The 26,115-nt window shown below is 36.5% G+C and overlaps 3 protein-coding genes and 1 long non-coding RNA gene across 7 annotated transcripts in view; 1 reads left to right on the forward strand and 3 right to left on the reverse strand.

The window, feature by feature from the left end:
- Positions 1-7,633, reverse strand: part of LOC124214909 (uncharacterized) — a 30,248-nt gene extending 22,615 nt beyond the window's left edge. For 2 of the 4 annotated variants that reach the window (XM_046617660.2, XM_046617657.2), the window contains exon 1: positions 6,580-7,303. In XM_046617660.2, coding sequence (XP_046473616.1) covers positions 6,580-6,663 — 84 coding nt within the window. In that variant the 5' untranslated portion in view covers positions 6,664-7,303. Of the gene's footprint in view, positions 1-6,579; positions 7,304-7,375 lie in introns of those variants that run through there. The other 2 variants (XM_069134611.1, XM_069134610.1) reach the window with 2 other exon arrangements.
- LOC124214919 (uncharacterized) overlaps positions 1-26,115 on the forward strand; it is a 67,143-nt gene that overhangs the window by 16,397 nt on the left and 24,631 nt on the right. The window lies entirely within an intron of this gene.
- LOC124214917 (uncharacterized) lies at positions 18,163-20,663 on the reverse strand. Its single transcript, XM_046617674.2, has 4 exons — positions 20,211-20,663; positions 19,932-20,112; positions 19,592-19,793; positions 18,163-19,181 (listed from the first exon to the last, which is right to left on the reverse strand). The coding sequence occupies exons 2-4, from the start codon at positions 20,105-20,107 to the stop codon at positions 18,975-18,977; spliced, it is 585 nt and encodes a 194-aa protein (XP_046473630.1). The 5' UTR covers positions 20,108-20,112; positions 20,211-20,663; the 3' UTR covers positions 18,163-18,974.
- Positions 22,939-25,359, reverse strand: LOC124214914 (uncharacterized). The gene is made up of 4 exons (XM_046617671.2): positions 24,968-25,359; positions 24,736-24,885; positions 24,310-24,667; positions 22,939-23,881 (listed from the first exon to the last, which is right to left on the reverse strand). The coding sequence occupies exons 1-4, from the start codon at positions 25,120-25,122 to the stop codon at positions 23,276-23,278; spliced, it is 1,269 nt and encodes a 422-aa protein (XP_046473627.1). The 5' UTR covers positions 25,123-25,359; the 3' UTR covers positions 22,939-23,275.

Raw genomic sequence — 26,115 nt, forward strand, 5'->3', positions numbered from 1 at the left:
GCGAGTACTTAAAATTAAAATTAAGAGCTAGGCTTTGGTGGGAATTTTTTTTTATATGTTCAGAGTACTTCATACTTTAATCGCATAAATTGAAACCTATTGTGAGAAAAAATAATCGATTTTATCGGAATCAATTATTTTTTTTATCCCAAATCCAATTAAATTCGTCAGGGAATTTTTTATTCCAGTGTTTTTTAAAATACGATCAGACGCAAATTAAGAAAAAATAGTTACATCGAGGAGGAATCGAAGAAAACAAAATTCTACTCGTACATTGTAACGCATTTGTTGAAACGAGCTCACGATTCTCGATTAAACTCCCGCTATTATCTCTCATTGCAACTAAACGTATGTGCAGTTGGTATTACATGTGTATATATATATATATATATATATATATAATTCAGAGCACAGACACATTCACGCTATTGATATAGTGTAACAAAAGTTGGTACGTTGAACCTAACTTAACTGTGAATCGCATTGTGCGATGCCCATCTCTAGACGAAAAAAACATTACATGCCTATATATATATATATTTGATCTCTTACAATTAAACACAAGTATACGAATCGCTAGTTTTTCCTGCAAACACACCAAGTCAATTGGCCAACTCGTAATATTTTTTTTTCACATATTTCTTGCTTCAGACTTTTAATCATACGCTACGTGGACAACACAATTTGAATGGTTGACAAAATTGATTCATACATACGTTGTAGAATATATGTTCAGAGCGTTTAATCAGATTTTTATTGATTAACTGCCATGTTATTATAGATATTGGTTCGCGTTTTTGTTTTTTTTTTTTTTTTCCATCTTGTACGATCGATAAATCAATCTGAAGAGCTTTGCTTTATTTATTACTTTTTCCTTTCATTTATCATTTTTTTTTTTACTTTTTTTTTTTATCAGTTGAGAAATGCACGATTTATATTCATTCGCCGCTTCGTTGCTGTTCGTTATGACTCGATAATTGGTCAGGTGATCGTAGGAAGCAATCGTACTTCCTTGTTGTTTGTAAAAAAAAAAAAAATGGAGAATGACATTCAATTTACAAGTTTTATTTACTTCTTCGTAGAACACGTTGTAAACTAATTATACGATTTTGTCACATGTTGCAACATACAGCTGCGAGCAAAAGTTACGGGCCAAATTTATTTTCACCAATAGTTTTTATACAAACAGAGTTAGAAAAGCAGAACAATTTGATGTTGATTTGTTGAAAAAGTTTTGCAACTTAGTTGTTGTTTTTTACCCTTACTTATAGAAATATAATATATGTATATATATACGAAACGATCATTCTTAGTTTTTCAAATTTGCATATAACAATAAAAAGAAAATAAAAAAATCATCTCTCGCAGTTCTGATTGAGCTACGCTTTTAATTTCATCTTGCGCGTAGAATACGCGTTAAAGTAATCGAGTAAATCTCGGTTAAGTTTAATTTCATTGAAAAAAAAAAAATCGTATACAAAAAAAAAAAATGAGAAAAAAAATACACACAGGTACACAGATACAATTCCGATGGAATTCTTTTTTTGGAGTTTTGATTTAATTATTATTAATTAAATTAAAAAAGAGAAGAATCAAACTTTGAGGGGAATTGACGTCATATCCTGTCGATTCGAATTTTTATTTATTTTATTTATTTTTTTTTTCTTGCCCCATTCGTTTTATATCGATGCTCTTCTTTTTACATCGCGGGGATTACACAGCTCGGTATTACATTTTTATTTAACCAGTATCGTCGTCGTCGTCGTCGTCGTCGTCGGTCGAGAACGTGTAGCACGAACGAGAGCGAGGAACGATGATCGGGCAATACAACTTTTTTCGACCTCGGTGTCTTTCTTTCTTTCGACTCCGTAAGAGGTCGTCGGTTCCCACAGTACCGGCTCTCCTAAGCTTGTCCAGCCTATCCTGCTCCTCTTACCTCTTTTCTCTATTTATAGCTGCCTCGCACTGCGCTATTGCTATCACTATTACTATTACACTTTGTTACGCTCGCGCTCTTGCGCGTCGTCTGCTTTCGATAAACCGGTAGACTAGTTTCACACGTATCGAGGTTGAAATAAAAAAAAATAAAACTCGAATGTGTGTTAATTCGAACATTTTTATTTTTATTCTGGTTTTTATTACTATTATTGTTGTTGTTGTTGTTATTATTGTTTAATATCGTGCACGCCGCGTTGTCTCATTTCTCGTAAACTAAAAAAAAAAAAAAAAAAAATAATGATGATACTCAAACACGTAATTTGTCGATGAAGTATATAGGTTTTTATTTCAAATATATACAAACAGAACTTGAAAATTTCATATATCGAATATGATTGTGGAATGTATAATTTTATTTTATTTTTTTTTATTTTCTTCTATATTCAGTGAAAGCTTGAATTTTGTAAATAAATATCTATGCCCTTTTTCGCCGTTCTTTTTGAGCTTCAAAATTAGCTTCACGTTTGATATCGTGAGCTACGTTTTTAAGTCTGTTTGAACTTTTTTAATTCACGTTTTACGGCCAGTTTGTGGAACGTAAAAATGATCGGAGAAAAAGCGGTCGCCAGAATATTGTAACCGGCGCTGCAGCTGGAGAATGGAATGCGATGGAAGGTTCGATCAGAGCTTAGAATTCAGCTAGAACCTCGGAATTCCTCAGCACCTTCCGATTCCGAATTACACAGTCAGCTGTAGAATAAGAAGAAACAGAACGGCGCTTTTTTGGGGTTACATCGAGTATCGGTTCAATAATAAAAAAGTAAACGGGTATCAGAAACTTGTAACGTATCAAGTTTCGCAAATTTGCATTCTGCGTTAAACTTTTTTTTTTTTCCTCATTTCGTACCAGACTTTCCGGTAACAGCTGTAAAACTAATTTTCATTATCTACCTGGAACTATATTTTGTCGATTGTGGTAAAAAATGAAAATAGTTTTTTGGACCGAGCGGTAAACGGAACTAAAAATTTTTCTCAGTGTATGTTTTAGATTTTTTTTACTTCGAGTTTCGTCGCCAAATAATTGGAAATTAGGCGCTTTCGGAACTTTTCAAAATCGGGACTTGAGCTTAAAGATACTCGCCACATAATCGTATAATACACAGTTAAACGAAATTGCTCGAAACTAACGTTCCTTTCAACTTGAAATTTTTTTCACATCTTCACCAACTCCCAGTTTCTTCTCATTCGTAAAATTCCTTAGTCGCAGTTTGGTCGTGAAACACTTGTCAGTGACACTGACCTAGCTGTGCATAATACGCGAGTCTATGAGTCTAGGATTCTGCGCCCACCCGCGTAATAACTCGCCCATGCCTTGGGAGAAAAGGACCGTTCTTTACGACGCCCAAGTACTGTTATGTCACTGACACACTTCCGATCGAATACCAAATAGTATTATAGGCAGCCGGTATGTACACGTGTATATTTATATACACATATATATATGTCCAAAAATTGATAGTATAACTAAAAACAAAAATTTTAGCGTCAGTATGAGCTCCTAATATCAATAGGAAGGTTTGCCTCTATCAATCTCTTTATTTTCCATTTAAATAACACGGGAAAACTTTTTTTATTTCAGAATTTTTATTACTTTGGAACGGTTCATCGTAACAACAATGTGGAAAGAGAGATTTGTAGGAAATTTCACGCTCTACGAAAAACGTTCGAAGATCAAAGTTCCTCAGATCAACCGTTTCAAAGATATCAGCGATCAAAAATAACACTAATCAAAAATTTCAAATATCTTCCAATAAAACTACAAAACAATATCATATGCCGTATTTATATTATTTTTTATGCAAAATTACTTTAATTCTGTTAACCTGAGGCTGTAAATTTTTTTATTTTTTTTTTTTTGCCAATTAATTCAATACTTGACTCACAAATAGCACAAATACACAAATATAAAGGTTAAAAATATCACATAAATGATTTTTGGGTATCTTTTGTAACAATTTTTATTTTGTTTTTACTAAATACTAAGAAATTTTATCGAACAATTAATTCTTTATAACAAAAAACAATATTAACAACTTGTTATAAAAATTTTTTAACTCTCAAAAATAAAAAATAAATTTTAATATATATATATATATATATATATATATATACACGTGTATGTAATACATACTAATACATGTATCCGGTTCTAACACGCGCCTGCATTTAATACACCTGGCGAGTTATGTGATTTTTTATTCCGGACAACTCCCGAACAACTTGTTATAATTACTGCGAAACACGATTTAAAAAATTTTCAAAATTTCCAAGTATGCGGATTTTCTACTATTTATAATCTATTGTAGGTATATTCGGTATTCCTGAATTTTTCGGAAGAATTTTTAGTTGACTTTAGTTTCATTAATTCTCCGTCTAGATATTTATAAATGTTTTTTTTTTTTTTTTTTCTCGTTTTTTCAATTTCTACTTCAAGCATGCATCGTCAAATATTTAGGGATATAACTCGATACGTAGGTATCGTATTCAGTGGATTTGTAAAATTGATTCGGTAACAATAATTTTTGAACCCTTCAAACGAAGAGAATGAGAAAAAGGAGATGAAGAAGAAAAAAGAAACAATTTTTCATCCGGGTTATTTTATTACGATCTCCTCTGAACTTCACCATGTAGGCAATTTTCAATCCGCAAGCTTCTTCCTCGTCATTTTTCACATTTACAAAATTATTAACATATTAACATATGCATCGTGCTTGACGGTGAAATAAAAATTGTGTTTCTTTTGTCGGAACAAAGAAGTAAAAAGTAAATAAAAATAAATAAAGTCAAGTTCCCGCGGTGTCGTATCAAGGATCGTATTATGTGATTTGTTACAGCTCAGTCTCGAGATTTTTATATTTTCGTGTCGTTGAGTAAACGTTTGATCAGCAGTAGACAGACTACAAAAGAGTCTTGTGTCGTGCCCCGCCTACGTCAACATCGTCGGACAGGTGAAGTCGAGCGTGTTTCGTTCTTTCTTTTCCGTTTTCACATTACCTTTTTTTCATTTTCCTTTTTCTTTTTTTTTTTACCATCATCGTTATTTTGTTCATTCGTTTTTCCTTCCCTTTAACCAAATATATCGTTAAGCATGCGTTGCAGAGAGACGAGCGGAGGAAACCTCGAGATCCCTTCTCAAAATTTTTACTCTTTTTTTTTCTTTTCTTTTTCTTCGTCCTCTTATTCTTATTCTTATTTTTTTTTTATCTTTCACTCAAGCGAGACCCGCGATGTTGATGCAACTATGTCGCAGCGATTGTTTGTATACCTAACCCAACGTCAGCCGCGATTTTTACCGGCTAAATTAACGATAACGTTGTCATCTCAATTGTTGAAACATTTATTCGACCTGAGCTTTCTCGAATCTCGCTTCGGGTTTCTCTCTCTTTCTCTCTTTCTATGTATTTTATCTTGTATATGTCTCGAAGGGTCGTTTTTTTTAACTTTCTTCTTCTTCTTCTCCTTCTTCTTCTTCTTCTTCCTCTAATCATCAACGTGCAACGTTTCCGGCGTTCTTTTGCCGCAACAGCCTCCGGGAATTTTGAATAATAATATCGTGAGAAGTTTGTTTGTTTCTTTCTTTTTCTTTGATTTTTCAAAACATCGTACAGACGAATGGAGTTTTTCCTTTTTTTTTACTCCCTCACGATCACGCGAAAACCAATTTAGAAAATGTTTATCAGTACAGGATCTTCGTCGCTATTTTATTATTGTTTTACTCTTAAGTACAACATAGTGCGTTGAATCGATTAAAGTTATTAAAAATTTATCTGTAAACAATGGATAATCTCGACTCGCACGGTTAATTGTTCCCACGCATTCACGAGCAGCAATCGTCGTTGTTTTCTGGGCCTTGGCCTTGCAGTCTTTGAGCTCGAATGAAAATTACGCAAGATATACGTACACGTATTTCACACACACGCACACACAGATGTGCATAAAGTATTAAAAAGGTTCTGCAGTCGACGCTGATTCATCAACATCCCGTCGAGATATTCATCTAAGCGTATTTCTTCCGCTTTTATCCCTGATTCGCTTCTTTTAATTTTTTCTTTTTTCTGTTTTTTTTTTTTCCTACTCAACTTTTTTACGCGTTCCCTGCCTTTTATTTATACTGCATTTATATATCTGTATTATTTATATTACCTTGTTTGAGTAACGTTCGCCTGCATAAATTGCAAATCAAACCGGAAACTCGACACGATTAAAAAATTTCATCTGATTATATCAATTTTGCGAAATTAAATGTACAAGTCGATTGAAAATTGTTCAATTTATTCGTAGTAAATAAATTTGATTATTTCACGTTGATGGAAAAATGATCGTTAAAACGAATAGAAAAAGCATTCAAGTTTCGTGCGAATCGATTGTGATAAAAAAAAAAAAAAAGAAAAAATCGTTACAGAGAAAACATACTTTTTTTTTTTTTTCGTTTCCACGATAATTTTCCTCCTTTTCGAATATTCAATGATACGTTTCACCACGCAAAGCGGAAACAAATCGCAGGCAGGCAGGCCGATAATAAATAATTTCTGATTTTTGATTTCTGATACGCAATGTTAATATTTTTATTTTCATCAATACCTGATAAGGATAGCTTCCCGGTCTGTAAAAGCTGCTCGTAGTCAAAGCCGGATGGCTTTTGGTGCTTCCGCACGTCGATGTCATATTTGCGAAAAATTTCCTCGTCCCTTTTCACGATGAAAAATTATCCGCAAGCTCCGTCCCGACGGTCTCGATCAGTGACATAATTTTCACCTGTATAATCTACGCGATTATTATCATCTCTTACTTTTTATTTTTCGTTAACTTTTCTTTCATTTACATAGATACGTATATTCCCATACAATAGTAATAACAATTATTATTGTTATTATTATTATTGCTATTACGTATCGAAGATCAATTTAACACTTTGAAACTGAATCGTTTGCACAGAGTACATGTACAACAATATCACCTTTTAGTTTTACATGGGCATTCAATTATGTATACTATATATCTATGCAAAGGCTCTTAGGAAACGGTAATTAACTGAACACTCAGGTATATTCACGATAATGTCAATTTACCGTCATTTTTCCTTGTACATAATTGGTTATTCGTATTACGGCGTAAATTTTAACAAACACCGTTATGCAATTATTTAATATTTGATTTAATATACAGTTTACGTTAATTATTATTATCATTACAATTGAGTCTCCTGTAAATCCGCACCTTTATAATAATAATTATAATAATAATAATAACGATCGCTTTCCCGCTGTGGAATAAATATTGAGTCGTTGCGTTTGGGTAGGTAAAATACGTTATTAAAAAAAAAAAAAAAAAAAAAAAAGAAAGAAACAAAAAGAACAAAATTTTAAACAATCACTACCTCCGCAGTTTTTTTTCCTAATTTTTTGTTCGAGCTTCTTCAATTATTTCTTACGATTGATAAAATACTGTCGCGGTGAATTGTTGCGGTAACGATAATAAAAAAAAATTTACTTTCCCCGCTATTTTTATACCGCACATCGTTCAGCACCGTCTTTATTGTTCATCGCGCAGCTTTTCCTTGATTTTATTTATCCGGGTGGAGGAGAAAATTCCTCGCGCAACGGACGACTCGAATCCGTTCGTCTCTACTCGATCACGGCTAACCACCGACTGACTGACTGACATCCCGAAGATCTTCCACGCACCGCGTACACGTCCACCTATTCTTCATCTTCGCTCTTCCCCGTGTATTCGTCCTGTATACTGTATACTGTATACTTGTATATACTCAGAGAGGCATGCCACTCGACTTTGTATACCCTGTTCAGCCTAACTTCGCCGTTATTCTTCGGTGGACTTTCGGGTCCTCGGGGTAAAGTCAGTTATACATTTTTTGAAACCCCCTAATGCGTATTAATGCGTGAAAAATAACGCATTCTTATTCTTAATACTCTATTGTACCAAAGTCTCATCATTTTATTCGTCGATGATCGATTATTCGCTGCAGGAATTTGAAGATTTCGTTTCATTTCATTTCATTTTTTTTTGTTTTTGTTTTTTTTTCACAATTTTTTTCTCACCTCAGATGCAAAGTAATGCAAAGCGTGAAGTACTGTCAGAATTTTTACTGTCAGGATAGAATGTTTTTTTGGGACTTTTTCGGCCTCGCTACGAATTTTCTTTTTTTTTTTTTTTTTTTTTTTACCCTCTCAGGACTTTTCTTTCACCCTCTTTTGGGCCACTTTCGACCATGATATATATATGTGTGAAATACAAATGTCAGTAACATCGTCATCGTATTTTAGTCAGAAATTCGAATAACCGAGGGTGAAAATATTCCTAGACGAATGAAATTTTAACATGAAGTATATATAATAAGTTGAAAACACTTTCGTTTGAAATTATAATATAAAGTCGGGTGTTTTCTATTAACAATTTCTGTTCACCTTAGAAATAATTGAAAAAATAATAATAATAATAATAATACCACTTGCACGATAGCTGTGAGAATTAATTGGCAGTGCGCGAATTTTAGAGACTTCGACGCGTGAGTAGAGAGCAATCCGCCTGTTGTCAGGCAACCGAATCGACACCGCGCAGCACGTGTTTGTGTAACGTGAATAATGAATTTCTAACGACTGTACGAATGGTCCGTCGTCTGCAAAAAATTTAACGCGCATGCGCAACAGTCTCAGGGTGACCAACCGTTATGAACGTAACCTGAAAAATTTTTACAGTAATTGTCGCGGTGACACTTGCGCTCGACTCACAAGCGTGAAAGTTTTTGAGGTTATAGACAGAGTTGGTCACCCTGGCAAACAGCGGTTCTCGAATTATTGTAGCGCGTGCGCGTTAAATTTTTGCGGACGACGAACCGTGGAGTCGATTCCAGTTCACTCTGTACAATGGTGCGAGTATACACGTCGTATGCTTAGAACTCCTGCGACGTGCCTCTTTTTTTTCAAAATCAAACCGTTCAAGTAACTTTGTACCAACTGTCTAAAAGAATCGCTATGAAATTTTGAAAAATTTTTTTTTTAAGTCAATGAAATTAATTCGAAGCAATTTGAGTTTGCGTGCTTTGTTATTTATAGTTTCGAAAACATTTTACAACTTTTTCACTGAAATTATTAAACAAAATGGTGGCGTAGCGCATGCAAGTAGGAAACGGCAAAGTTTTCAATCTTGTGCCGCAGATTTCTCGGTCAATTTTTATCCGTTTGACTTGAAATATTGAAACAACCTTTGAAACCTGTTCATCGATTCGAGCTTGACGTTAGCTTTCTGAACTGCGATGCCAAAATTTTTTTAAAAAATTTTGTTTGTCAACAATTTTCCGAAAATGTGTTTTCAACTCAAAGAAATTTCATCTCATCTGAAACTATAAATAACAAATCCCTTAGCCTCAAATTGCTCCGAGTGATTTCATTTTCTTGAAAAAAAAAAAAAAAAAAAAACTTAAAAATATGTATAAATTTAGTATCTTTTCCCCCGCGCATTTTTTTCACAATCTTTTAGAGAAAGAAGCTACACTCCTAGGCACAACGTGTATACTCGGACCAGGCTCTGTATAGATACAAAGGTATAAAGAAGTGTTCCCCTCTCGCTCTCTTCACTCTCTTGGAGCAACGCGGTTGCCAGTGAACTACACAACACTACACAGCCATTGACCGCGAGACGGTCCGGTTTTCTCACGTCGACTTCACCTACACACTTATTGGTATATCATATGCCTGTCCGCTTACACATTTTTCTATATGTGTGTGTGTGTGTGTGTGCGTGTGTGGGTGCGCGCACAGCTTTGAGATATTATTCGAACATTCCGCTGCCGTGCACTCCGCCTTTTTTTTTTAGGATTTCTACATAAATGCATACATATATGTGTACATTATACGTACCTTTTAGGTAGACGTTTCTACCATCGTATGTAAATAGGTATTTACTTGTATAAACCAATGCATAAACCGTAGTATGTGTCGGCATAGAAATACGAATTCGACTTGTATTGTATGTTAATTCGGTTATATATTGTATATGTATACGTTCACGTACGCGTACATCGCAACATTTTACTCGCGTGCCTTCATCCGTAAATTTTGTCTTCTCTTTCGTGTTGTTCGTCAAAAAGAAAAAAAAAAAAAAAAAAGAAGAAGAAAGATAAAAAAATGTTATCCTTTTCGTTCGTTAAGTCTACCGGAAAATCAGCTCTACATGAATGAACGACTAAACCGAGACGAGTGAATGAATGAACGAACGAATGAATGGATATCTTGGGAAGATTTTTTTTTCTCGTTCGGTCACTTCTTTTTTTTTATCACATACTTGTTCTAATTCCTTTACCACCTTTTTTTTTATTTATTTTTTTTTTCATCTTTTCTGCTCGTCTTTGAACAAGTGCCAATTTTTTCCGGTTTGTGAATATTTTTAAATTTCACACGAAAGACAAAAAAAAAAAAAAAAAAAATACAGCAATAAACAGAACGGTTGTAAAAATAATAAATATCAAATGCCGAATTTTTATCCCTTGATAAACATATCAAGGAAAAAAATTGCCTGCTCGGCGATTTCGAAGCGCTGTTGGTATACGGTATGTTAATATAGGGTGGGAGTTTTGAATTTAACGCGAATATTCGAGCGTGCGCGAGGACGGCTAACAGTAAAATGCATACGAGTAGAGCGCGTATGCCTGTGTATTCGAATATCGTGTCGTTGACTTGAGAAAATATGTATAACGAGCGGTTTTGTGTGAGGTTGAGACTCGCGGCTCTGCCGGTTACCGGTCCTTGGATCAGGCCGATCCTGAATATTTTACGCTCGAGTATCAAGTACAAATGTGCCTGAGTGATAATTTTCCAAAAACCAAATTTATCGTAGATTATATGACTCTGTTGCACGGGAATTCAAAAAGAGGCTCAAAGTTTTTAAAAAACACTCGAGAGCCCGAGAAGTCCTGGAAAAATCAAATATTACTCGTTTTTATTCCGGTAAATGATTTTAAACGTAATTCGAAAAAGGCATAAATTATATCCAAAAAAAAAAAAAAAAAAAGCTGGAAGAATCAAAAATTCCAAATTAATGTCACACGTTGATTAAATTTAGACTATCCTTCGTACCATGCATTGCGTTATTACTGTTCTGTGACTCTAGTTATAACAGTTGAATGCAGAAAATTCGAAAACAGGCCCAATAATATCCTAAAGGACCCAAAACCCCGAATCGCTGAGACAAAGGTGGTCTTACGTGGCTGTAAATCGTGTGAACAAATTGCCAAGAATTTTGAAAAACGTCTGAAAGTATCTCACAAGGTTTCAGCGGATCCAAAAAGGCCCAAAAAGTTTAAATTCTCGAAGAAATTCGATTCGTCGATTAAATTCGGATTGTTTTTCGTATACTATTTAAATACTGTATCATAATTTGATAATTTTATTTCTCAACATTTTACGCATATTAACAATTAAATGGCGAAAAAACAGAAAATTGCACGAACCGTTTGAATTTAAAGTCCTGGACTGGATGGAAAATTTTTGAAAATCAAAAATTCACGAATATTAATCACCCGAACGTGATGGTAAAATTTTTACGGATGATTCTGAAGCGTAAACGCGTTTCTCACAGCGTTACTCGGGTATGGTTTCGAGTACCTGCCGATTCTCGGTTTCGCTCATCGTGCTCGATATTGCGTGACGAAGCATCGAGGAGTGAATATAATTACCCGATGCCGAGATTACGGTTTTTCTTCAATTATCCAAATTTGCATAATCGACGCCGGCGTACAATCGTGTAAAAATTTGCATCACGTTCGCCTGCATATATAATACTTCGCATGCGTATTCACCCCCTACACACACACACACACGCACACACACACGCGTATGCACTTCAGGCAAATCACAGGTTTATACCTTGTGCTCTTTCAATTCCCTTTATGAGGTTCAACTTTGTACATGTATCAAGTTCGGTTAGTATCAACTTGTACTGAGATTTTTTCCCACCGGACGGATGTTCTTTTAATTAATATATAGAATAACTTTAGTTACTTACCGTCAGTGCAGTGTGGAATTTCTTTTCTCTGAACATATGTTAAGAAAAATCCAATGCTCGTCACAAATCTGAGAGCTAAAAAATTTTTCATCGTCTCTTATGCATCAAGATCCGCAATATTTGAAACAGCGAAAAAAGTGTTTTGTAAATCACTAATCTTTTTATATTTTATCTTGTCATTTTACTATTCTAGTTTTTTTTTTTTTTTGCAACTTCAAATCGCGAAATTTTCATCGCCGCGTCTCGTTTTCTTCTCACAATTGCGGACGTTACGTTACGTGGATACGAATCAGCGCATGTTAATTTTTTGTTTTGTTTTTTTTTTTTTTTTTTTTTCACATAACCCGCACCTAATTCTCGGTTATTACATTCATCGCTGGAACTCGTACGCGTATAACATATGATGTGATTTTATACTTACCTATTTGTAATACCGTTTCTCCCATGGTTTGTACGGTTGTTAGATTATACGCGTATTATAATTTTTATTATGCTCGGTAATTTTTTTCTCAACTTCTTTCTTTTATACATTCACTCACATTTACGACATGAGTAATCGTACCCGCAATTAGAGTCAAACTCGGTTGTTTCGACTCCATATAATTATGTACGAACGCAGAATGTTGTTAGATTATATTTTCTTCTGTCGTTAGAATGTTCGGAAATTTATGTAATAGAGAATTCTTATTTTTATGCCGATTACACGTTACTTCAGCGTGTCACAAAATTTTATGATATCGGCTTTTGCGAATAAATGATCAATCAGGAGGTGAAACATTAAATTATCGAGTATAGAGGTGAAGCTAAATTCGTTTGCGTGGGATATTGAATTTCATAGATTTCATAGATTCAATATTCAATTCAGGGGAACGGAGAATTTTAAATGAAAACTCTAAAATGGGTTAACCGAATAATTTAAAAATTATTCAAAATTCAAATAAATGGAAAAAAATTTCAAGGTAGAAAAAACATTTAAGGATTGAGGATTTCAATGAAATCGATCATTTTTTTCCGTTCGATCGATCATAATCGATTATTTTTCAATTTTTCCTCAGAATCGGTTTTTGATAATAGATGATAAAGATAAATGAACATTTTCATCTGCAATTTAAAAATATTTTGAATGAAATTATAAATTATCAAAAAACTTTTCCGCCACCAGCGTAATAAGACTACGTACTGAAATTTACGAAATTTTGGTTTCAAATGCCCAGTGTGAAAAAAAAATCGAAATAATCGATTAATCGATTAATTTTTACCCATTCAACCGAGACGTGTTCGATTATTTTTTTCGACCCGATTAATCGATGCATCGATTATTTTCAGCTCAGTGGCCATCGCTAGGATCATCGGCCGCTGGCAAGTGAGCGCAGAGAGAGATTATCGCACGTTTATCGCTCTGACGATAATTTATCGACTCGACTCACGTATGTACCCACCCACGGCCCGAGATAAAATACAACGGCAGATATACTCGCACACCTGCGCGCCAATTTGGTTATACAAAATTGCAAAATCGTTTTTGCCCCGGGGCTCAGTAATGCCTCCTTATTCTGTCCCTCCTCTTCTTCCTCTTTCTCTCTTTACACGTTCATGCTTGATGCTTGATGCTTCCTTTTTTCGCGTTGAAAAATGCCTCTCGTTTTCTTTGCACTATTTTTTTTTTTTTTTCATCTCTGATCTCGAAACTACTGCATGCAACGCGTATTCCTGATTATCTCATATACGATATCTGCATGCAAGACTAACTCTTCGATCGTGCTTGTCGACCACGATTGCGTGCGATCTTTTCTTGAAACGGCGCTGTGAAATTCACTGCGGGATCCAAAAAGCAGAAGACGGTAATTGCATCGAGCACAATTCGCACGCGGCTTGTACAATGTACGACATCGTTTCGTGAAAAGAAACTCGAGATCGATCACGGTTCGATTCCGCTTATTATCGTCAACGGTAATTTACGTTCTTACCGATCGTTGGTAAAAAAAAATTTTAAAGTAGAACAATCCACTTTCCATCATTTACAACATTAGATACTGTGTAGAATGTTTTCAAAACAGTTACTAAATGGTATTTCCGTCCCTATTCACGTTACACAAGAAAAAAAAAATAAATAAAAAATACATTCAATCAATTCCAATTCACCTGTTACAGTTACTCGATTTTAAAAAAATGTCAGTCTCCGCTTAAGAAAGTGAATAAATCAAAGATATCATAAAATTCAGACTCAAACAGGGAATCTGTAGTGAATTGAGTAGAACTTCATTTTGCGAAAATTTTAGTTTCCAACACTTGTTTGGAAAGTTAGATTTAGCCTAGCTTAGCTTAGATAAAATTCTCAGTCTTACGCACTAAAAGTTTCCTGACACATGCTCACTTTTCTACAACTTAATTTCACGCACGGACTCTACGCACTGCCGGTGACGTCATTGGGCTGAGTTCAACCGAAGTTTGCGCGTTTAGGTTAGGTTTGCTTCTCAAATCAAACCTGACTGTATACAGGTGTTGAAAAAAATTGCGTGACACAACTGCAAACTTCACACTGGTTGGAAATAGCCCACTTTCCGCACTTGTAACATAATATACTAATTCAGCTTCCGAATTTTCATCAGCATATCAATTGCGCAGGATTTTAATGCCCGAAATACGTGCAGATGTGTTTGTCCTGCAAGTCGGTATATATGTATATATATATATATATATACATATATATATATACAGGTAAAGGTACGATTAAAATATAATTAGTTCGTAGAACCGGTGAAATATTTTGTGCCGTATAAAGACGGCCGAGGAGGCAGCGGCGATGCACCGCAAATTATGTTCTTTCGTTTTATTTATTTGGGACAAAAAAATTCACCGAAAGATCGAACAAATGACAATCTGCGCGGACTGTCCATCGCTGTGTGTAGAAAAATGCGGAGGATATACTGGGAACACGACGATTTGCGGTAAGGTTGCAAAAACACGCATTTCTTGAAGGGATCTCTCTCTCTCTCTTTATATCTGATTTTGATGCTTTCGTTCCTTTACGCTCGATTTTTCTCTTCCCTAGTTGTATGAGTAGGTACTTATAATTTACTTGAATAAAGAAAAAAATTGAATTCTACATTTTCTTGCCATGTTCAATAACAATTTTATTCTTATCCGACGAATCCTTAAAACTGTAATTATATTGTGTTACGAAAAATCAAAAGAAACAAAACAAAAAACACTCGTCACTTTCCTGACGTTCGCGAATTTTTTTTTTTTTTTTTCTTGTTTTGCTTTCTTTGCGTAAATTTTTGCCCAAATTATTGCAAAATTTTGGTCAATTTTTCGATATTGAAATTTAGTCACATTGATTTTTTATCATTTTTGCTTGTGACAATTTTGTTTCGCCATTCGAATCGGAGTAATTAATTGAATTCTTGAAATCCTGACGTTGAAAATCAGTGTTTGGAAGTAACGAAATATGGAATTGCGCCGCCGCGACGCGACGTTCCGGCTCGCCAATCTCGAGGAAAAGAAGAATGCGTCGAAATTCCATCCGAGGTACATTCCTGCAGCTTGACTGCATTCGCTGTGACGTTTTTCACGTCATAACAACCACAGGAGAGTCTTTATTTTATAAACCTGACGTCTTGTAACCGCGCAGCGCAATTTCGCAGCCCCCAGTCGTTGGAGCTATTTAATACTGTACCTTGTTAAAATTACCACAGAATTTGACGATGATGCCCCGCCATATTGCGTGTGTACAGATATTTAACACAAGACAGTGATGGACACAATAATTTTTTTTTTCAAGCCAATTTATACCGACAATTACGCAGCTAGTTTCATGATTTTTTTGCATGCACATTTCATCGCGGGAATTTCCAATGATTTCTCCCGTTTTTTTTTTTTTTTTTTTTTTTTTTTTTTTTTTTTTTTTTTTTTTAGATATCGTTGTCATGCACGGATTGATTTTGTTGCTATAGCCAAAGCTGGTAATTGCAAGGACACGTTTTTTAATTACGAATATAAGAAGCGTTAGACATCAACAAAGGGGAACAGAACATTAAAAATTTAGCGAACGAATAAGTGTTTAATTAAGATTAGTTGAGGGAAGTTCATTTGAACGGTCTTTATGCAAGCGTAATTTTAAACCGTCGATATTTGTTGATACGAATTTGATTATCTACATAAGAAATAATTAATCATAGTTTCATATGTAGCACAAAAAATGCAGAATCGGTTTTTATTACGAGAAAATTGAACAAAATTTCAGCGGTGAATTTTTATATTATGTTCCGAAGATTTTCACGAAGGAAAATTTTTAATTCTTATCACTTAATTTTTTACCATAACCGTAAAAAGTACGTTTCTGGGTAAAAAAATTAAAATCAATTTCGTGGTTGGACAAACTAGGAAATACAGTTTTTTTTTCCTTTTTTTTTCAACAGACTAAATCAACTACTTGCAACTATGACGAAACTAAACCGGGGTTTTGAGTCACGGACGAAAAGGGCCTCAGGCCCCCCCCCCTTTCTCTCTGCCGCTTCGTTCGTTCGTCCTTGCCGCATCTCTCTACCCTGTACTTACACCACGCTTATCGGAAATTTCTCAAATTGGCGCGTCGATTCTGGGGGCGAATGGCGGGTCGCTGGACGTGGGGGAATGCAGCGAGGCCCACAAGGCAGGCCTGATTCTTCTACGTCACAAGGTGGCGCCACCATGAGAATAGGGAAAATGCCGTGAGCGTCACGACAGCGCTTAAATATTATTGAAATTGATGAATTTTTAAACATCGAAAGACGAAAAGTAAATAACTTTTACTAATATAGTTATTTTATTACAGAAAACTCATTCGAGAACTGTTTGATTACCTTAAACCACGCGACTCTTTTAATTTGTCAATATTCAAATTGTATAAAAAATACGTTAAATAAAGTAACACCGTATCTTAGCTTTTATGTTAAACATCTTTTCATCCGATTCGGTGTCCAGTTTTAATAAAAAAAAATGCCCTGAAATTTAGAATCTTTAAATAACACAACACGAGTCTCGTATTTTTACTTTTTACAAATGTGTAAATTATTCAACTCAAGTCTGTAATCGAGATTACTTCTTCCATTTCAAAATTTTTGTTTCTCATGTTATTTGGTCGGTTGTCTAAAGTTTTACTTATTGAAATCAGGAACAATTGCCGGTTTTGATACATTCGACTTTGAATAAAATTTATCAAGAAAGCGTATCGTAAAATTTTACTATTCAACACGATAATAACGCCAGAAAATGTAACCAACTACAACTAGTGGCAATTCAATCAGAGGATTACATTTTCTCATCTTATCGTTGAGTAAAACAATAATTTCTTTCACTTTGATATTTGTGTTCGGCGATTTACAGACGTAGAATCACACTGGCTGGAACATTTTTCAGGTCAACGATGCGTCGACTCCGCGGATAATAGCTTAATAAATGAAACATCGCTCGGTCGGTAAAGACGAACTATAGCGTCACCTTAAGATCGGCTGCAGGCGTGTTCGTTTAATGCGCGCGCAACATCGACAAGAAAATTTGCCTCCGAGGTTTCGACGGTTTCGATCGAGGGGCCCTTCTCTGATTTATCGGTCCCCACTTTCCGACGTTTTTTACCGTCGTTTAATGCATCGCGAATATTTAGTCGACCATATCCCCTCCCTCATTTTTCGCCGATTCAACTTACAGACATTAATTATACGCGTGTTGCATGCCGCGTTCGTATGCAACGCATCGATATCTCTCCGAGTACTCGTTCCAGAGAGACTCTCGCGTGTAGTTTTCAACAAAAACTCAAACCCCGGTTGCTGCTGTTCGCCTCGGTGGTCGCGACAGACGGACGAACCACGCTGATCCGATATCGTCGGACGGATAAAAAGAGGGAGGGAAGGAACGCTGTTCGAAATTGTTTTACTCCCCATATTTACCTCTATTGTATATTGTATAATTTAAGGAATTAAAATTTTTTCCTACGAGAGATTGCGAAGCGGTGTATGTTTTTTTAAAAACAATTTTTTTTTTTTTTTACTCTTCATTATTCAATAAATATATTGAACACTGAAAAATTGTACTGCTTGGGAGTGTTTCAACCCTTACATGCGGCATTTTTTAAACCGATTCTATTTCGTAAAAATGATTCTTACGGTCGTATAAATAAAGTATACTTACAACATTTTTCAAATGGCATCTAATTTATTTTTCTTACTCGTGTTTTGAATTCGCACGCTTACGTACACATGCATTTCGTACGAACGTACACAGGTACAAATTTACGTGTACGAAAACGCGGAGAACATTACAAAAAAAAAAAAAAAAAAAAAAAACATCGTACAAAAAAGAAAACAAGAGAAACACAAAAATTAATTATTAAACATTAAAATAGACTTTTAAGTATAAAGGTTATAATTAGATTAATTATGTTAGACATAGCGGTGAGACTGAGCTTGCGATACATTCTATACATAATATGGATACTTTTACACCTGCTCAAAGTAAGAACAATCTTAATACACATTTCGTATAAAATCGTTCCTAATTATCAGCGGTGGAAAGAAATTGTCGCAATCCGTCGTTATAATGCGATATATACGTATATGTATATTATAATTAATAATATGTATATATTAATTGAAAAACGAACGGAAAGTGAAATTTTCTTTTACTGTCTTTAAACGCATTTTAAGTAAATCGAAAAATATATAGAAACATGTATATCCTAGACAGACGTGCGCTGAAATTTATCGCCACATTCTATCCATATGTATAATAATAAACGTATTATATATCGTATAGAATGTGATAAACTGCACGTTGAATTCTTAACATTCGCGTGTCGGAATTACAATTATAGAAATTCGAACCGCGTGATGATAAGCGCGAACAATATGCATAACCGATAAAAGAGAAGTTGTAAAAAATTGCCATCCAGGAATACGCTTAACATGTTTTTAGCACAGTCAGTAAAATTCCCTCGCCACCGCGTCCAGTATCCTTTGAAAAGCCTCGGGACTCAGACCGAGGAAAGTCCTTTCTTGAGGGGGTCGATAGATCGATCGACGTCTCCGCAGGAAGTAATCCTCGTAGTCCTCGTCCGTCGATGGATTTACCTTCGCGTAGTACAAAGCTGCGAAACCGCTGTAAATCAGCAACGCCGCTGTTCCAAGCTGAAAATTTACGTTATTTAGTAGGTTTCTGTTTTTTTTTTTTGCAATTTTTTTTTTTTTTTTTTTTACGCACTCTTTTATCCCGCAACTGCAACGCGATTATTCAACTTTAGAATTTAGAACCTGCGAATCTATCATTCCGATGTTGAAAAATAACAAAATGTTGCAAATTTGAAAATTTCTTTGATTCCAATGATCCAAAAAATTTGTAAATTTTTATTAGGATTAACACTGAGAGAAACTTTTAGTTCCGTTTACCGCTCAGTCCTTGACTATTTTCATTTTTTTTACCACAATCGAAAAATATAGTTCTAGGTACAAAAATTTTCGTAAGGTTTTTTCTTTGTTGCTTTTACAAAAATTTGTTGAAACAAACACAAATCAGTTCATCGGGCTTCAAATATTCTCACCTGAAATACGGCCCAGAATTTGTAGCTTCCCTCGTTAATGAGAAAGTCGTAGTAACCTCCCCAGTAATCCTCCTTCCCTTCGACCATGGCCTTTTCCTCGTGGTGTTCATCATGGGCATCGTGATAATCCAGCATGTCGTCGTGATCGTCGTGATCGTCGCCTCCTCTTGCGAGTCCGCCTGGTCGATACCATCGCGATTCTCTGAGGTCAGATAAGCAAAAAGTAATACGTAGGCAATTTGCAACGTCGGTAAACGTTCGACGGTTTTTTTTTTTTCTTTTCTTTCTCTTCGTTTGGAATTGAAATTCATAAAAAAAGATTAACGGTGGAAAGTCTTACCTGAAGGACTGGACGGTAGTCGCGACTCCGGACGTCAATTCCGTCGTTGAAACTGTTTCCGGTTCTCTGGTACCCGTTATTGACTCGATTTCTGAATCATCCATGATCGTCGCTGACAGTACCGAACAGATCAAAGCCAGAAACAGGAGCGATTCGCGCAGAAAACTTGATTCCATTTTGACTTGAGAATGTAAAAAGAACGGAAATATTAGTCTGGGAAATTCGTCGAGAGGATCGAAAGCAAACTGAAGTATGCCAATTGTAAGATCGAAAACTCACCTAGATTTTCCTAATGAGAAGAGGACGAAGTTTGAATAAAAAAAAAAAAAAAAAAAAAATTTTGTCGAAAAATTACGATTCAAGATCAGGAGTAATTATATATATATATCGTAATTCACGTCTTTGTAGTTTCTGTACGTCACTGTAAACACTTTTGCAACAAATACCTAAAACGTTACAATCGCGCGAACAAATTTCGATCAATTAAAAATTTTCGACAGCATTTCGACTCTGCGTTATACGTAATTAAATTTTTTTCTCATCCTCCAGAATTACATTATTTCACTGTTTAACCGGTCGACGCAAAGAACTTTGATATTTTTCAAATTTGTATGGAATTTTTATTTTATTATTTTCTCTAATCACGACGAAGTCCGGTGAACGATTTCAGGAGGTTTTTTGGGGACGGGACACGTTCCGGGGGATTTCTTAGATCGAACTGAGCCTCCGAGCCGGTGAGGGTGAGAGATGCTCGACGTCTCACATCTTCGTAACTGTATCGTAAGAAACGTTAGGTAAACAACCAATTGGTGTTAAACGTCCTAATTGTTACAAGTCCAACGCCCAGTCTGTACTTGAATATCTATATACTGGAATAAAATTGGCTCGTAGTTCGACGGAGATCGATCCATAGTCGAAAATCTAAGAATGCTATTTTAGTTCTCCCAATTATTGAGTCTACCCGGCAGGGATTTATTTTTATTATTTATCGTGTCTCAGATATATTTATACTCGAGCTTTTCGTTGCCCTTCGTTTTCGATATAGGTTAATAAACCGTGACTGAAGATTTTTACACGTGCGTTTCGGAAATAATTTGGGATTTGTTATCGCGGAAAAGAAGTCTTGTGTAAAAACTGAAACGATCAAAGGTGAAGAATTAGAAAAATTAAACATTAAAAACTGAAAGATTTTTATAAACTCTTATCGACGGGTAGGTTGAAATCATTTGGACAATATTTTTTCATCGATCTTAACATTTGACTCGAGAGTGACATCAGACGCCGACTTTATTGAACTGAGGGTGAAATGAATAGATTAAACCTCGTTAAACTTACTGCTCCAGATTTCTGCTGGCACTAATCGGTTTCATTCAAACACTTCACCGCACGTCCGTTCTCGTTACCAGGTTCATTTCTAATTTTAGCTATCGGTCGCTGTATACTAGTTTGAGTTTGGAATATTTTATTTAATTTTTTTTTCATTTTTCATTCGGGAATCTCTTCCAGAAGTGATAATTTTCCAAGTTTTTCTTTGAGCGTAGAAATGTGTGCGATTTTTAACAACTTCAATTACGATTTATTCCAAAATGGCCGGCAGGTTGAATTTCAATCAATTTTCGAAAAAATTGCCAACTTAAAGAGATCGGCAAAAAAACGGTAAAAAAAAAAAAATCCGATCAATTCCTGCATGTAAATTTGGAAATATATTTGTAATCAGAGTAATTGGTGAAAGATTGAAAATATGATTAACGAATAAAGCTGGATTCAAAGTACAAAAATTTCGTTTCGCAGAGTGTACAATTTTTCTCGACAAGAAATTCAGATTACGAATAAAATCGCGTGTCTAATGGCGTAAGATCGCAACTGCCAAAAATGCGAATTTAGTATCGAAAGGGCGTATAATATTTTTTTTTTTCACCATTCGCTCTTAAAATTATTAAAACGTATCAAACGAAATCAAGCGTTTGAAAATATAAAAGGCAAATGGTCGTATGACAGGCAGATACAACCATTTTTCATTAATAATTACGTAAAAAAAAAAATTATCAAAACAGAAGGGCGTAACTGCCAATTTTTTTATTTATTTCTTTTATTTTGTTGCACATACCAGCACGTACGACCTTTTGCTTTTAGTTGATGAATTAATACTCGAATCCAAAAAAGTAAAAAGAAAATATAATCGGACGAAAACATTTCATAAATTTTAAGATACAGACATACTTTGAATTATTCTAAATGAAATATGCGTGCGATGATATAGTAAAATATGTAAATTCAAAGACATTCCCTTGGTTGAACTTTTCCCCGAAAAATCTTAGAAAAGGGTGAAAAGGACGATCATATATTAAACTGCTCTTGGAAGGGTAAAACCATTTTCATGGAATTTCTCTTCGGCGCGAAGTTCAAGGCCAGAAAATCTAGCCTCTAAGACTTATTGGGTCATTTGCTTGTCCAATTAGCCAGTGAACTTGTCGACCTGCTCGTGGCTCGTGGATTTGACCAGCACATGGGGACCAGTTAGATGCTCCATATATCGAGGCTCAATACCTTGGTACGTTGGAACAGCTGATTAGCGATCACAGCCAAGTCCCGTTGAAACACTACTCTAAACACTGACGATAATTGGTCCCAGAACTCGGCCGTTGGGACGACACGAATTCTGTTAGGCGAGGACCTTGGCTGCGAAGCAGCGGGATTGACGTTGCGAGAATCGGCGTCATCATGGTCCCAAAATCGTGAATGATCGAACCGTGCTCAAATGGAAAAGTCAATCGCTTTTCATGACACGCCAATGACGGTCCCCTTGATTAATGGTTTAGAATGAGAGTGATCCAGTTAATACACTATCTGATCGACTAGGACCTTTTTCTTTGGTCTCATTTCTGGCATAACGACAGTTTCAAAATCTATATAGAATCTATGGTGATTATCACATAGGTTTGATTGGTCGATGAAACAGCTGAATAGAGATGATTGGGTGACGGTGAGAGATTGATTTGATTGTAAGTGTAGTAAGGAATTTCTTTTATTGGTTTCGTTTATCGTCGACGATATATACATGTTACAAATTTTGGCTAATTATTATACAAATTAAAAAAAAAAATACATAAGGCTTAACCTATGTACAGCGGTACAGTAGACAGAATATCGTACCCTGTGCATTTTCGTATTTTTCTCCACTAGACAGCCGAGATGCGAATAATTCTTAACCACGTCAAGACTTGGTCGCAAGGGGGCTCAATCGGAGTGACGAGAAAGTCAGAGCGAGAGGAATTTTCTCGTTCTGACCTTCCTACGACAGTCTCAAAACTGGTAATCGAACCGAACACTTAATCCAACTGGCGCTACGCCTTCTGGGCGAACCTCTTCCCGGCCGTCTCAATGCCCTCGAGTACCTTTACGGTAAGGTCGAGCCACCCGGGGGAGTCGTTGCTCCTGCTTTGAACGGCGGAAGCGAGAGCGTGTGGGAAGTTGATCTTGTGCCTGGCGATGCTCTTCAGTATGAGAGCAGCGATGTAGATGATGAAGTATATGCTGAAGTAGAGCGGTACGTACCACAGCTTCTTACCGACGAAATAGTACGAGTACGGTCGCTTGTTCAGACGCTGGTCCATCATTTCAGGCTCCGGTGTCGTGTGGTCGTCCGGTATATGGTCGTATATTATGTCGTGGTGGAAGTCGTGGCCGTGGTCATGATCGTGGATGTACGGATCGTCCGCGAACGCTGGGTGATCGTAGTGACCAGCGTATTCCACTGGCTTTGGCGGTACCGAGCCTCCGTATATCGGACCGGAACCAAAGTCCGAGGAATGGATCTCGCTGCTGAGTTCAGGGTCCGAGGAGTGGTGGTCATGGTCATGGTCGTGATCTTGATCGTGATCATGGTCGTGGTCAGGGTAATCCGCTGGCGGTCCGTACGGAATCGATGGCGAGTCGTATGAACTCGGAGCCTGTGTTCATTCAGGGAAAAAACGTTTTTCTGTCATTCATTCATCGGTACCTCGAGATGTATTCGATATCTGAGTAGTTCGCGTGACTAGATGCTTCAGTCGACGTCATAGTGACGAGTTACCATAATTCGGGTTCACCCTCGTATCAAATCTCATCAATCCGAACGGTCAGAATCCGGAATAAATACTTTCAAGCTTCTCACGTATCTAGGATTCTTTGTCTCAATTACTGTACAACAATATCTCATCACGGATTACTATCAATTGAACCTACCGATCGTTCTGATCTCTGAGATCCGACCGAATTTTCTACTTAGATCTACACTCACACCCAGAAGATTTTCCCCAACGGAACTAGTCCAGAGTGTCCAATACGAAGTTTCACCTCCATCGACTAGTGTATTTGCTCTAAAATCCAGTCAACTCACCTTCGGCATCGTTTCGGGCGGTGAATAGCTGTCCATGGACATGGTCATTGGCTTGACGTCCAGGTAACTCGGAGGTTTGTAGTCATAGCTACCCGGAAAAATGGGTGAAGAGTATCCCGGCCCTGTGGAGGCCGAGCTGCTGGATGCGCCCGGGTCCTGTGAAGCTGAACCGGATGGTCCGGAAGAAGACGAAGAAGACGAAGAAGACGATGAACTGGCCATCGGCTTTGTCCGCATTGCGTTTCCGTGAGCGATGTCATGCTCGAATATTGCCGGAGGATGGAACCTGTCTTGGGCCCTGTTTCGACCCGCCTGAGAGTCCAGACGTGCCAGCATTTCCTCGTCGAGAGTTGAATACCTGAAAAATATGAAACGTGTGTCATTTTTGTCAGGAATGAAGGCAAGAATTGCGGTCAGTTTACCGACCTCTTTGTGGTTGGATAATCCACGGCTTCTCCTTTGTGCAGTTGAGGAATTCTTGGCGGTACGTAGACAGGCGAAACGGTTATGCTGACGTCGGATCCACTTCGACCCTCCGAAACTTCGGCTTTCGTTTTGTTGCTCGTTGATAATGTGCTTTAACAAAACGAGGATGTTCAGTGACAAGCCGATGTCGGGCTCTGGTTAGATGCTGCAATATTATAATATCGGCGCTTACTTGATCAGCCATGTCAACGGTCCGCCGAATCCACCCTGAGTATTGTTCGTCTCTTCTCCATTCTTGGTCACTTTTGCGTAGGTTGTTATGTCCGGCAGGTTTGCAGAGGTCGCAAGCCCGAGAGCGAGGGCCAAGACGAGAAGCTGACGTTTCATCTCAACGGTTATTCATCTAAATGACCAGACGAGCCCCGTTGCACCTCATATATAGACTCGTAACTGTACCTGACACGCGTCGGTGGCAATTTTATTGTCCGTCTGTAACGTCAATGAGTCTCACATCTCGTTTTAGTCAGCCATTTTTATTTCCTGACTGATGTCTCGACAAGCAGGAATCGAAAACAGTGAAAAAACCCTTGGGCTCGTGATTTTCGATGGTCTCACGTTTTCCGTCCCTTAACGCTTTTCCGAAACGACCGATAAACGCCTGGCGCTTTTCAAGTGTCAAAAGATTTTCTTCGATGTTAAAGAGACGCTAACTGGGGTCAAATTCTTACGACAAAAATCCTTCTAATTTCTTTGACAAACTGTAACACACCGTTACGAGCATTCCGAAACGTTATTATAGATCCAAACTTACCAAAGTGAGAATAAACTTTGGACTTTGGCCCCTCCTCTCATTGATGCGTGTGAAATTTTATAGGTTTCGGAATCGGAACATTCGTCGCACGTTCTTCGTACTTCCTTGTTAGTTGTTAATTTGCCCCATATTTCAATGAAATTGCAGAGGGCACGGAAAACCGTGACGAAAAAAATCCTAATTCTGAACTTTTGGCGTTTAGAATCCGGATCTTTGATAAAGATGATTAAGGAGTGGGGGTACAGCTTGAATGGTCTAAAAGCATACCAATTTTTGGAAGTATTTTTTATTTTTTTCAAAGAAAGTGAAAACACATTTTTGCATTGAAATTAACAACAAAATGGCGGCATGGCGCGTATAAGTAACGAACGATCACGTTTTCAATTCGGTAGCGTAGATTACTCGGTCTATTTTCATCCGATCGACTTGAAATTTTGACAAGATCTTTGAAAAAGTGTTTATCGGTTCTACTTCGTGGCTAGATTTTTCAATCTCTATCCCAAAATTTTGGTATAAAATTTTTTTTGGCAGTTTGATGGCGGAAAAATGAAAGTTTTTATCTATAATCG

This window comes from Neodiprion pinetum, chromosome 3, assembly GCF_021155775.2.
Source record: "Neodiprion pinetum isolate iyNeoPine1 chromosome 3, iyNeoPine1.2, whole genome shotgun sequence".
Lineage (NCBI taxonomy): Eukaryota > Metazoa > Arthropoda > Insecta > Hymenoptera > Diprionidae > Neodiprion > Neodiprion pinetum.